Source organism: Ostrea edulis, chromosome 10 (genome assembly GCF_947568905.1).
Source record: "Ostrea edulis chromosome 10, xbOstEdul1.1, whole genome shotgun sequence".
Taxonomy (NCBI): Eukaryota; Metazoa; Mollusca; class Bivalvia; order Ostreida; family Ostreidae; genus Ostrea; species Ostrea edulis.
This window is the reverse complement of record NC_079173.1, coordinates 42185142-42198264: the sequence shown is the minus strand read 5'-3', so window position 1 is coordinate 42198264 and position 13123 is coordinate 42185142. Positions and strand designations below refer to the sequence as shown.

The following is a 13123-nucleotide window of genomic DNA, read 5'->3' as shown; positions in this document are numbered from 1 at the left end:
TGTTTATTCCAAAATAAAAAGGAAAACATTACAAATTCCAAGCTCATGGGAGAAATTAAGAGCCGAGTTTGATGTAACCAGTAATGTGGACTGGGAACAAATTTACATGTATAAATAGAAGACTAAAAAGATTGCAGAATTTAATTACAAACATTTAAATATTAACGTTTTATATACAACAATTCTTATTTAAGCAAATTGAATCGTCCAATGAACAAACATTGTAAAATTTGTCAGAATCAATTAGAAAGTATAAGGCATTTTTGATAGTGAAAATATGTCAAAAATATGAAAAACAATGAACATTTTAATTTTTGTGTTCAATGGAAAGACAGTGTTACATATACTAGTTTTCATTCTGTGAGCAATAACGCAATGAGCTTGTACGACTTTTTTATTCTCTTTTATCGCATGTAGAATATATGTACAGGGTATAAACACAAAATGTGCTGTCTAATTGACAATAATGATGAACACGGATATTCTTTGGTGCATGCTGTAAAGGCTTTCATAACTCATCTTCAAACGTTATGGCGAAAATATGCATAAGGCCGATGATGAATTTTTTCTTTCCAAAACCCGGGGTATCGTTGGTAGACTCATTAAATTTTAGATGTGAAGGTATAATTCAGAAATAAATAAGGTTTTTTCCCCCAGTTAACAAGGCGGGATAAACTGCAGATTCTCTGCTGGTATGTTAATTATGAACTGTAATTATTGATCTGCTGGCATATTTCATAATGTGAGCATACATTCATACATGTATGTCGCAGGGTCCAAACAAGATAAAAACAAATTGTTGGTCTGGGTTCTCACGTGTAAGGAAAACCCTGTAATTAAAACACAAACTCTCACAACACATAAAACACTCGCACAACATTTAAACAGACATTTATACATTGAACATTTAAACAGACATTTATACATTGAACATTTAAACATACATTACATAGACAACACATAGAACACAATATGTTAGGTTACGCCGCCAATGAAATTAATAACTTATCAATAGAATGAGACAATACAATTACATATAAATCTTACCGGGAGTCCAGTAATATGAAATGAAATGAAGTTTATATTTCTCGGTACTGACTAAAACTCGGCCCCGGTCTTCGGTCTCGGTCCCGTGACTAAAACCCGGTCTTCGGTCCCGGTCTCAGATTTTTTTATTCGATAAAAACAGAATTTCAGTTCATATCCTCATGTATTTTTACTAACAATTCAAAAGTTATGGCTAAGGTTACAGATTTTCAAAAGTAGGTCAAATTTCAAAAGTGAGGAATGGCAAGTACAGAAAGGTTTTGTCACAATGAATATACATGTGAAATGTGAAAGCCCTGTCAACATTCATTCAAAAGTAATGGCGAAGGTTCAAGTTTTTACTGACAGACATACGAACGGACCAAAAACTATATATGCGCCCCAAATCTCCGATTACGGGGGCATAAAAATGAAATTGAACATTTGCTTTTCAAAAGCATTATTCCTGTATTGATATTCACTATTCAGAATCTTTCTGGAAGGGTGTGTGTATGGGGGGGGGGGGGGGGGGACGAGAATGCACAGTAGTTTTGTATCGCAATCGATTTCGTTTCAAACATATTTTATTGTATAAATATACAAAGGGATTGGTTACGGGTTCTAGCAACTTAGAAAACCTCTCCCGTATACAAAATATGTTATGTTATACATTAAAACATTCTTACATTTTCATAATGTTGGGTACATGTAAATATATGTAACTGAACAGAAAGCCAGATGTTGAGTTTCTCAGTGTATTATATATAAGGAACATTGACCTATAATAACAGACAAAATACAAGTCATAGACATGGTACTTGTATTACAAACATATAGAAACATGAAAATAAAAGTAATAAGTTACTTTGTGAAAACATGCACAAGTGTTCTGTAAATAATTTAAATTAAAGTCTAACAGACTGATATAATCATTACGACTTTGAGTAGAAAACTTGCAATCAAAATAATTACGCATATCAAATCTTTTCGTGGTAATGACACATATAATTAGATAGACCATAAGATGGAGGTGGTGTAAGCTGGTTGGAAATCATCAAAACGTATTACCGTTCCAACTACATAGGTAAACGCGGTAGATTTATGCATAATTATACTGAAAGACTATTATTGGATAAAAAAAATATGAAGTGACCAATGAAATCAAGAACCAATGAAATAACAGAATAAAACTTTACTCAGTCAACTCATTCCAGATGCGCAACAGAATTTACGGTAAACTGAGTTTTAAGATTCCATTTAGCAAAACGATAAACAAACAATAGTAAAACGAATAAATACATAGGACTAATGAGATTGACACTATCACACATTTAATGTAAAAAAGTACAGAAATAAGTTGCACAATTTACCTATGCTTATAGTGTGCTTTAAATATATATATAAAAAAAGAAATCCAGATTTGGATTCTTTTTATATCTAAAAACATATTGTAAGTTAAATGAAAATGTTCGTAAAAATTTATAGCGCACACAAGTCTTATTGAGAAATGTTTACAATTTAGGGGTTGCACATTTATTGAATATGAAGAAATGGGATAAATTCTTATTGTTTCGTGGTTACACATTTATTGAATAAGAAAGTCACTGACAGGATGTGATACATTCTGGCTATAAACCAAAACGTTCATACCTGATTACCACCCACGAAGTTCACAATTATTGATTACCCAAGATCCCCCACATCTTTCAAAATTAACCAAATTATGCATGTTGCGTTTGTACACATTGTATGATGAATAACAATAGTATTATTCAAGTGTTAGCAAGATGGTCGTATGTATTGTTCCTTGGTTAGTTCTAGTTTTTTCATTATGTCATATGTAAAATGTATTGCAAAACACTTTTTAGAAATTATAGATGAGAATAAAAAAATGAATAAAACCCTACATGCGATGTACGATCCCCACTCTACAGGTATTTAATAATGCCAATGTCCTGTGGTACTATATCGAACATATATAACCTGCACTTTGTTTAGTTACAACACAAATTTAGGAAATATATTGTATGGTTAAGAAAATCCGATTCCCTGTGAGAATTCAGTAGTTTCACGTTTGGGTGAGTCACACATTCACAGCACTTACATCACATAACTCCCATGGCGGTATCTTATCCTGGTTTGCCATAGATACGAACAATTCCCCGCATTCTACGCTGTCCTTACACTCACATTTATATTCACATTCCTTCAGGTTCTCATCGAAAATGTCGTCTTCGTGGATCAAATGACAAAACTCGGAGTCTCCATGGAGAGGTTCCTGTAAGCTTGCAGTGGGAAAGGATACCTACATGACATAATTAACAAACAAATATTAGATCAATCTATCTATCTATCTAGTAGACAAACGAATATTCGATCAAATATCTATACTTTACATTTATTTATTTATTTTTTTCTATCGAAAACACATGATTTTAATTATAAGTGACACAAACAATATCAATTGTAATTTTTTGGGACAATATGTTCTTTCATCAGGATGGGGGATGAATGATGATGTGATTATATAAAATAACGAAGAAAGGAAAATAATAACCAGCAATAAAATACATTACTAAAGAAAGTGCGTGGTAGTCCGTGTTTTTCTTTTGCCTTGTATGTATAGTGGTTAGAGGTCATACATATACGATATCAGATCAAATATATTTACCAGAAGACTTTTTCGTCCGTGAGAATTACAGGTTATATCAACACCTCGGAACGTAACTTTATATTCCTTTGGCGTTATGCCAAGCCAGGAAGTGTTCATTTTCATCCAGAGCAATGGTGGAACCTCTCCATTCACCGGTAATCTAAGACAAGTGGTGATGTTATTGTCCAGGATTAGATGAATCGTCGATAACAATTTTCCGTTTTCGTCATTTAAGATTTCAGGCTTGTTGAAATGTACGTCACGCTTAGTTCCCATTCCTTTGTTGCTGATCGACACTGAGTAAGCATCAGAGAACCTTACTCTTTCAGGATCGAGGGCAATGGCTAGGTCCACTTTTACAGATGAGTTGCTGCCAATGTCATCCCAACTGAGATAGTCCAGATTTATAAATCCCCCACTCTCCGTTAGAGAATAATCGATTGATATATCAGTAATTTTCTCGTTGGACTTTGAAAGGACCACGTTTTGCAGGCCGAGAGCCGAGGTTTCTTCTATAAAAACTGTACAATTCAAAGTGTCTGATCTTCCACCAGGGATACATATCTCCAGAGTAAGTATCACGTGACTAAAGGGAAATAAGTCTTCCAATGGATTGTCCTCTATTTTGATTCCACAGGTCCCCTTTAAAAGATTTAAGGATACAGTGCGTAAGGTTAAGACAATAAACAGTGACCAATCTCATGACTCCTTTAAAAATACAAAATAAAGAGTTGGGCAAACAAGGACCCCTGCATATACCAGAGGTGGGATCAGGTGCCTAGGAGGAATAAGCATCCACTGTCGACCGGTCACACCTGCTGTGATCCCCATATCTTGATAAGGAAAACGGAGTAAACTGTAGTCAAAGTCAGTGTGACAAAAAGGGGCTAACAATCGGTATGAAACACGTCAGACAGCATTTGACCCAAAGATAGGTTGTAACTAGTACATACCCATTATCACTAGTTTTACATCGAAACACTTTGTTTATAAGGCGGTAAGTTTGTTTTACAGAAAATATGAAATACAAAAGAACGGATGCTTATTAACAGATGTTATATACATGTACTCGATAACCCAGCATATTAATTGTGTTTCTGAGATACGACGAATTAATTGTAAAATAATATGGCATAAATGAAATCAAGATAAAAGGTTCAGGGTGGGTGCGGCCAGTCGACAGTGGATGCTTACTCCTCTTAGGCACCTGATTCCACCTCTGGTAAATACAAGTATATCCAGGGGTCCGTGTTTGCCCAACTCTCTATTGTGTATTGGTTATTGGAGGAATGAGATTGATCACTGTTCGCTATCTTCACCTTCCATATAGCTGTATCTTTATTTCCATTTACTACATTCAGTTTTGATGGACACTTTTTATCCAAATATTCACCCCTTTTCTATCGGATATTGGGCAATTTTGGCACCCTGGAAATTTCGGCGGTTTGTTTGCTAATGAGAAAATTTTCCGAAAATGAAAGCGCTAAATTCATATCAAAGATACACATGTTAAATAAATTAAAATGAAATGGTATAGAAACATAAAATGGTAAGACTTCAAACTACTTTTTTTTCACCAAAAAAAAAAATGTCTAAATATCCTCGACGTCAAAATTAACAAATAAGCTGTACTTTGAATTTGAAACACTTACATTTGAAATTGTTTCTGCTGCTACCAGTGTTAATGTGAAATTCCAGACTTGTGTGCCATTAATTAATAAGCTAATACTGACGTTGTTACGGGAACCCACAGCTGCCATCTCCGAGAGAGCAACACCTGCCTCAAATTCGATGATGTCATCATCCGTTGTATTTTCTGAGTTATAGTAGCCTGCAAAAAGTACACATAAAAGATGAATTGATTGATTGATTGATTGATGTTTTCCGCCTCACTAAATATTTTTTCGGTTATGTAGTGGCGCCCAGTTTTTATTGGTGGAAGAGAGAACCCAGATACAATGTACCCGTTAAGAGACCACCGACCTTCCGAAAGTAAACTTGGAAACTTTCTCACTTACCGGCGAAAGCGGGATTCGAACCCGCGCCGACAGAGGTGAGAGACCATGTGATTTTGAGCGCGATGCTCTAACCACTCGCCCACGGAAGATGAAGATAACATATGAAGCAGAATTTATTCTATGGTCGTTATAACGATCTAGTTCGTCAATACAACCTCGCATTGGGTCAAATGCTGTCTGACGTGTTTCATACCAATTGTTAAGCCGTTCTTGGCACACTGATTTTGACTGCGGATAACTCCGTTTACCTGATCAGGATATGGGGCTCACGGCGGGTGTGACCGGTCAACAGGGGATGCTTACTCCTCCTAGGCACCTGATCCCACCTCTGGTGTGTCCAGGGGTCCGTGTTTGTCCAACTATCTATTTTGTATTGCTTGTAGGAGTTATGAGACTGATCACTGTTCGTTATCTTCACCTTGCATAACGAAAGTAATAAATTGCATAATTCCTATAAGGAATGCAATTGGGTAAACATGGACCCCTTGATATACGAGAGGTGGGATAAGGTCCCTAGCGGAGTGGCCATCTCCTGTCGACCTGTCACACCCACCATGAGCCTTATATATTGGTCAAATAATTGGAGTAATTTGTAGTCAAAATCAGCGTGTAAAGAACGGTTTAACAATTGATATGAAATATCTCATATGACAGATTGCAGTGGTAGATGACGTTATAACGACCATAGAATCTGCAAACTGCTTGCTTTAAACGTGACTGTTAAGACCTTTGTAAAATAAACTTGTTTGTCAGTAGCCTGCATCGATTTAAAAACTTACTATATGCAAAACAAGCTCTTGCATATCGAATCAGTTAAGAGACATAAACGCCATATGCAGGTGATAATGAAATATTGCTAGATAAATATGGGAAGTTGACGAAAGAGAAGCTGAAGCTAACCCGTTTGTCATAATGTCTGGTTGTTAGTTTTCCGTTAAATTCTATGTCCAATAAAATATCTAAGAACGTTGCAGATGTCGAAGATTCTGCGCTGTCTTCTATTTTGAGTTCACTGAGAAAAATCAAATCGACATATGCAGGAAAATGATTATTGTTAGTGGATGCAACGTCGTCCATACATCTAACTGTCGAGTTTAAGGCCACAGAAAGAGATTATTTCTTCTCATGTAGAATCTTTTGAATAAATTCTTCCTCATAGGAATATGAAAACAAGTCAGCTAACAAAGGACCATAGTTCATGCCCATGGGGATTCCCACAGACTGTTGGAAGACCTGATCACCAACGACTACGATTTTGTTAATGAGGAACTCCAGCTTTTTCCTAAAATCAACTTCAGAGTACTTGTGCTTAGAATCAAGATGATGTTTCACAAAGGAGTTTTTTGATGAGCACACAATATGAGTATCAGGCTATTCAGCGGCCCTAAAATTCCTGATATGTTTAGTTTTGCTAAAATTCCTTTAAATATGTTGAATTCTAAGGAAAATCCTAAAAAGGCCCCAATTTCACATGTCAAATCCTTATTTTTATCATATTGATACTATAGTAAATTTGAAAATGGTATTCATACTAAATGTTTATTAACGTAGTTTGCAGATCTTATTCAGAAAAATGACTACCTTTGTTAAATATATCTCACATTCTTACCACGAAAGGTGAATATAACGAACAGTGATCAATCTCATAACTCCTATATGCAATACAAGATAGAGAGTTGGGCAAACACGGACCCCTGGACATACCAGAGGTGGGATCAGGTGCCTAGGAGAAGTAAGCATCCCCTGTCGATCGGTCAACCACCGTGAACCTTATATCCTGATCAGATAAACGGAGTTATGCGTAGTCAAAATCAGTGCGCCAAGAACAGCCTAACAATCGACATGAAACACTTCAGACAGCATTGTACCAATGATAGGTTATATTGGCAAATTATATCATTATAACGACCATAGAATTTGCGAAATGCTGATTTTAAATGAGACTGTTGGAACCCCTGCACCATCAATTTGTTTGTCAGTCGCCTGCTTCGATTTAGAAATTGACCATACGGCGAACAAGCTCTTGTGTATCGAATCAGTTTAGAGACGTAAACACCATATGTAGGTGATACTGGAATATTGCTACATGAATACTATTAACACTGATATTCTATCTGATGAAGAGAAGATAGCGAACAGAGAACCATCTCCTACATGTATAAAGAATGCAATGTTAGGAGAGGGGCAAACACGACACCCTGGACATACTACAGGTGGAATCAGATGCCTAGGCGGATTTAATATTTCCTGTTGACCGGTCAGTGAACCTTATATCTTGATCTAATAAAACATATACAAAAATGTAGCTACAATTCAATTGTGTTTAACACCCGGTTGTAGCAACACGTCTTATAAACGTTATGTATAAAGCTTTTGACATTTACCGGTCGACAGGGGACGCTTACTCCCCCTAGGTACCTGATCCCACCTCTGGTGTGTCCAGGGGCCCGTGTTTGCCCAACTATCTATTTTGTATTGTTTGTAGGAGTTAAGAAATTGATCACTGTTCGTTATCTTCGCCTTACATAGAATAATTTTCCAAATATTTAGAGTGTTTTTAACCTTTGATGTTGTTGTTGCACAGAGGAGAGGACAATGGAATGCAAGATAAATTGTATCCTCTTACCTAGAATCCTCACAATTGTTTTTAATTAGACACACATGTCATTAATATGCATGTCAATTAAAACAAATAAGTTACATAATTAGAAGTAATGAATGATAAGACACGTTCTAGTTAATGATTCTAAATGTCAAATCTGTATTTTCATAAATATTGTAAATTTCGCCCCCAGTGGGCAATGCAAAAAACCCTGCAGTTTAAACAGAAAGAAAGGTGAAACTGGAAAGCGGTAACATTAATCTCAAACCATGACCTACAAACCTGTATTGATAAAGTGATCTGGGAAGGAAAGGATCGTAGCATTAGCTTCGGCATCTCCCATGTTGATGGTATTTAGATATTTTGGCTGAATGCCCTGTGGATAAGAAGAGTAAACGTAATCAGTATGATTTCTAGGAAAATGGAAAAAGGTAAGATTCTTCTGACATTACCATTATATTCTCAGACAATATTGAAGGTACTCTCAAGATACTGATGTGATCATTTCAATAACAAAGGATGGATGACTTCTTCACATATACAGAGTGTGGTTTACGTCACACATTGATACTGGATTACTTCTTCACATGTACAGAGTCTGATCTACGTCACACATTGGTACTCTATCAATCAGTTTCACTGAATGATCTCTGAATAATGTAAAACTTGTACGGTACCAATTTTGATGCACCAGATGCGCATTTCGACAAATAATGTCTCTTCAGTGATGCTCAACCGAAATGTTTGAAATCCGAAATAACAATGAAGTTTTAGAGCTATTATAGGGAATAACAGTGTGCCAAAAAAGTGGAGTCAAATTATGTCTAAGTGTTATGTACTTGGTGAATAATCTAAATTCACAGATGCAAGCATCAGATACGTCACAGGATAAGAATTCTGGATATCAATTATACCACAGGTTCTAGACATTGTTTGCATAAACCGTATATTGTTCTTGCTTCGTTATTTTCACCAGGTAAAATGTAAACCGTTTGGACCATCTTCAGGTTTTCATTCCATATATCAGGAAACTTGAATTGGAGAAAAGATCTTTGAAACGTTGTTGATATGAATGTAACTTCGACAAAATCTTAGAAACTATGAATATAACTTACACCTCATCGTCTTGGAGTGTTTGACATGTGTTTTGTGATTTGATGTCGTAGAAAAGAATATTCATAAAATGTAGAGAGACAAAAACCTCTAGAACGCATGCATATCTTTAGTCAAATCTTACAGGATAGAAGTTGTTTCCAGCTGCAAGAACTTTCAGATAAGTGGCTTCAAAATTAGTACCGAAAGCTAATCTACTTTCTCCACTTAACATCACTGTGAGTTTTGGGTTGTAATACGGTAGCCATGCTTTGAAGTTTATCTTCTTGATGGACTTTATCTCGGATTGAAGAACGGTGGAATTCATTGGTTCTAATCTGAAGAAGGCCGTCTTATTCAGGAACTGAAATTGAATCAAGTCACAGATTTTAAATTAGACATTGTATAAACATAAAAGACAAATTCAAAGAATTATTTCGTGGATTTCATTTCTGTTGTGTTGGTGCCATGTTTATACCATGAATTAAAAACTCATGATCAATGTAAAACTTATACGGTACCAATTTTGATGCACCATATTTTGAAATACATCCAATTCCTGCATATACCCATGTGAAAAGTAAGCCCTGTGGTTCCTGCGAAGAAGTTAAAAATGAGTGTTTGCGTTAATTTCAAGTCCAAGAGTCATAATTTGGCATAAGATACACACACAGGAACAAAATTTGAACTTGATTTGTAAAGCAATGTACTAAATATCAAACGAAATGAAAATGGATGATAGATATTCCTCAACCGCTGTCCTCGAGACCATTTTTCCTTTTTTAAAATAAAAATACAATTCACGCAAATAATCAGTTCTGTTATACACATTTATGTCTCCCAGATTGCGCGTGTGCACCATAAAGTATTCAATGCGCCATATTTGTTGACGTTTATAACGCGAAATTTGATATAGAATGAAGAAAGAAAACTGCAAAGATAAATGTACATGCTACATTCGACGGATTCATATGACTTTTCAAAACTTTACACGATCATTCCTCACAACTGATTAAAGACTAGACTTTTTGTCAACATAGAAAGCTGGTTTTTTTTCAATAGAAATGGAAAAAAGAAATATTTATATCCTATGATCAGTCATTAGAAAATTATTTTCTTAAACAACACTACGCACAAATCCTCTGAAGTTGATGCTGGAGTTCCTCATTGACAATATATCCGTGTTCTTTGGTGATCAGGTTTTCCAACAGTCTGTTGGAATTCCAATGCGCAAGAAATATGCTCCTTTATTAGTTGACCTATTCTTTTTTTTAGTTGACCTATTCTTATATTCTACTTAAGAAGAAAAAAAATCTCATGCCGTGGCCTTCAACTCCACATTTAGATATGTCGACGACGTTTTATCTATTAACAGTAATCGTTTTCATTCTTATGTCAATTTGATATATATCTGTGCTCGATATAAATATTCCACACCGGCTTACAAATTATTGTTAGATATTTCATTGAACCTGCATGTGATATTTGTTTCTTAAATGATTCAATATCCAAGAGTTTGTTCTGCGCATAGCAAATTAAATCGAGGCAGGCTACTGACGAATAAGTTGATGCTACGAGAGTTTCGACCGTTAGTCTCGTTTAGAGTCAGCATTTTGCAACTGTTAATATCGTTATAACAATGTAATTTACCAATACAACCTGTTATTTAGTAAAATGCTGCCTGATATGTTTCATAGCAATTGAGGCCGTTCTTTACACACTGATGTCGACTACAGATTACCCCATTCCTTTTTGAAAAGAGCTCTGAAAGAAATATTTGCAACGTTGCTGATATTTTACACGATTCAAAAGCATTAATTCCCAACGTACAGAATTGAGAATTTCGTCCCCTTAATCCATCATTGGTGAATTCATGCCGGAAGTGGTTTGTTTTCCATCTCAAAGTAACAGGAGAAGGTCTAGATTACATTATTATTGATCCCCGAATGAAATTTGAGGATACTTGAAGTAGGTCATCACTATTTTGAATCGATTGTCATTCACTCTCCAACAGGTACAACGAAAACATATACATGTACATGTGATATTCTTGTATATTTCCAATGATAAACGCGGAGAAGCCTTCCTATCAAAATTTATTTACACCTATGATGCTGTTCTATATAGTGTCTGCCCAACTCTTGATTTTGCATGCCTGATAGGGATTACGAAATTGATCACTGTTTGCTATCTTCAACTTCAATTCTTATTGGTACAACTTTTCACATGTGGATGACCCCCCCCCCCCCCCCTGTAAAATTAATCAATTTACTCTAGTTTTGACATTTTGCTTATGGAATGCACATTTGCTTATTGGATAAAATGGTGTCTGACGTGTTTCATACCAACTGTTTGCACGCTGATTTTAACTACGGACTTCTTCGTTTGGCAGATCAAGATTTAGGGCTCACGAAGGGGGGGGGGGGTTGACTGCTCATCATCTTCACAAATTCAATGCTTTCTTATTCTACATTTTACCGATATCTTGAGACATTACTTTATGCTTCCATTTGTTTTCATAATACAAAATAATCCTTGTAAGAATGCTAGTAAATGCTTGTTTGAATGCTAAGAATGAAAAGTGAAAATAATGACCATTGATCAATCTCATAATTCCCACAAAGAATGCAAATTTACGAGTAGGTCAAGCATGGACCCCTGGACACATCATACGCACGAATTGTGCTCCTTTACTATGCAAGGTGAAGATAACGAACAGTGATCAATCCCATAACTCCTATAAGAATACAAAATAGATAGTTGGACAAACACGGACCCCTGGACACACCAGAGGTGGAATCAGGTGCCTAGGGGACGTAAGCATCCACTGTTGACCAGTGTCGTGAGCCCTGTGTTTGAACAAAACATTATTTGAGTCGATGGAAAATCATAATCAGTTGCGATTTCCAATTTCAAATAATGTTCACTAAACACTTCAGGTCAAACATACACGGTGAAATTTTTGAAGAAACCATACACTTTTAGATGTTCTCTGCGCATGTCCTGATGCATTGATTCTATGACATTATATAGCGTTGATGTTGGTATCTATTTGCTTAGTGAGGAAGTGTGGGTGATCATGCATCGCGTGCATAATATTGCTATAATACAACCATGAATTATCGACGATCAGTTATGAACTAAAATTGATCAAAAAGACTACCACATATCACATATAAAGTTTAACAGCATAGCGTAAGTTTTGAGGTTATGTCACAGAGCTCATCTTAATTGAATTTATTGCAAGGCTCACCTTTAAAGGTTTTGTGTGAATTATAATGTTATCGTTGAAGGTCCACTTCTCCGAATTTGACAGTACTTCAAGAGTGCAAATGGAACTGATTCTTTCTCCATCGGCCAAACCATTAGCATTGTGTAGGATGAGTGTAAAAACACACACGATTTGACGTTCTGCTGCCATGATCGATGCCGAAACGGTCAAGTTATAGAACCTCCAGGCAACATTAAGATATCTCTCAAATCCTGTCTGTAACATAAACATATCTAATATATCTCTCTCAAATCCTGACTGTAATATAAACGAATTTATGCATTGCTTTTATCCTTGGACGAATTTGGGTCCATTTGTTAGCAGTCTAGTATTCCTTTGAGCTCTTACAAGTTTATTGTTATTTCGAATTTCCAAAACTTCGGCTTGACCATCACTGAAGAGACATCAAAATTGGTACCGTATAAGTTTTACATTTAATACATTTCTCAAATCCTGACTAT

The 13123-nt window shown here is 35.7% G+C and overlaps 1 protein-coding gene across 1 annotated transcript; it reads right to left on the bottom strand.

Annotated features, from left to right (window-relative positions):
- Positions 1–796: 796 nt before the first annotated feature.
- On the bottom strand, positions 797–12877 carry LOC125666121 (uncharacterized). The gene is made up of 6 exons (XM_048899227.2): positions 12645–12877; positions 9537–9755; positions 8578–8675; positions 5332–5510; positions 3698–4321; positions 797–3331 (listed from the first exon to the last, which is right to left on the bottom strand). Exons 3-6 carry the CDS (start codon positions 8633–8635, stop codon positions 3110–3112), a joined length of 1083 nt encoding a protein of 360 aa, XP_048755184.1. The 5' UTR covers positions 8636–8675; positions 9537–9755; positions 12645–12877; the 3' UTR covers positions 797–3109.
- Positions 12878–13123: the final 246 nt, after the last annotated feature.

Coding starts and splice junctions, on each gene's coding strand:
- LOC125666121 (XM_048899227.2), bottom strand. CDS start 8,635: ATGCCGAAGCTAATGCTACGATCCTTTCCTTCCCAGATCACTTTATCA. Junction 5,511..8,577: donor CACTTTATCAATACAGGTTT/GTAGGTCATGGT, acceptor TACTTTTTGCAG/GCTACTATAACTCAGAAAAT. Junction 3,332..3,697: donor ACGGACGAAAAAGTCTTCTG/GTAAATATATTT, acceptor TATGTCATGTAG/GTATCCTTTCCCACTGCAAG.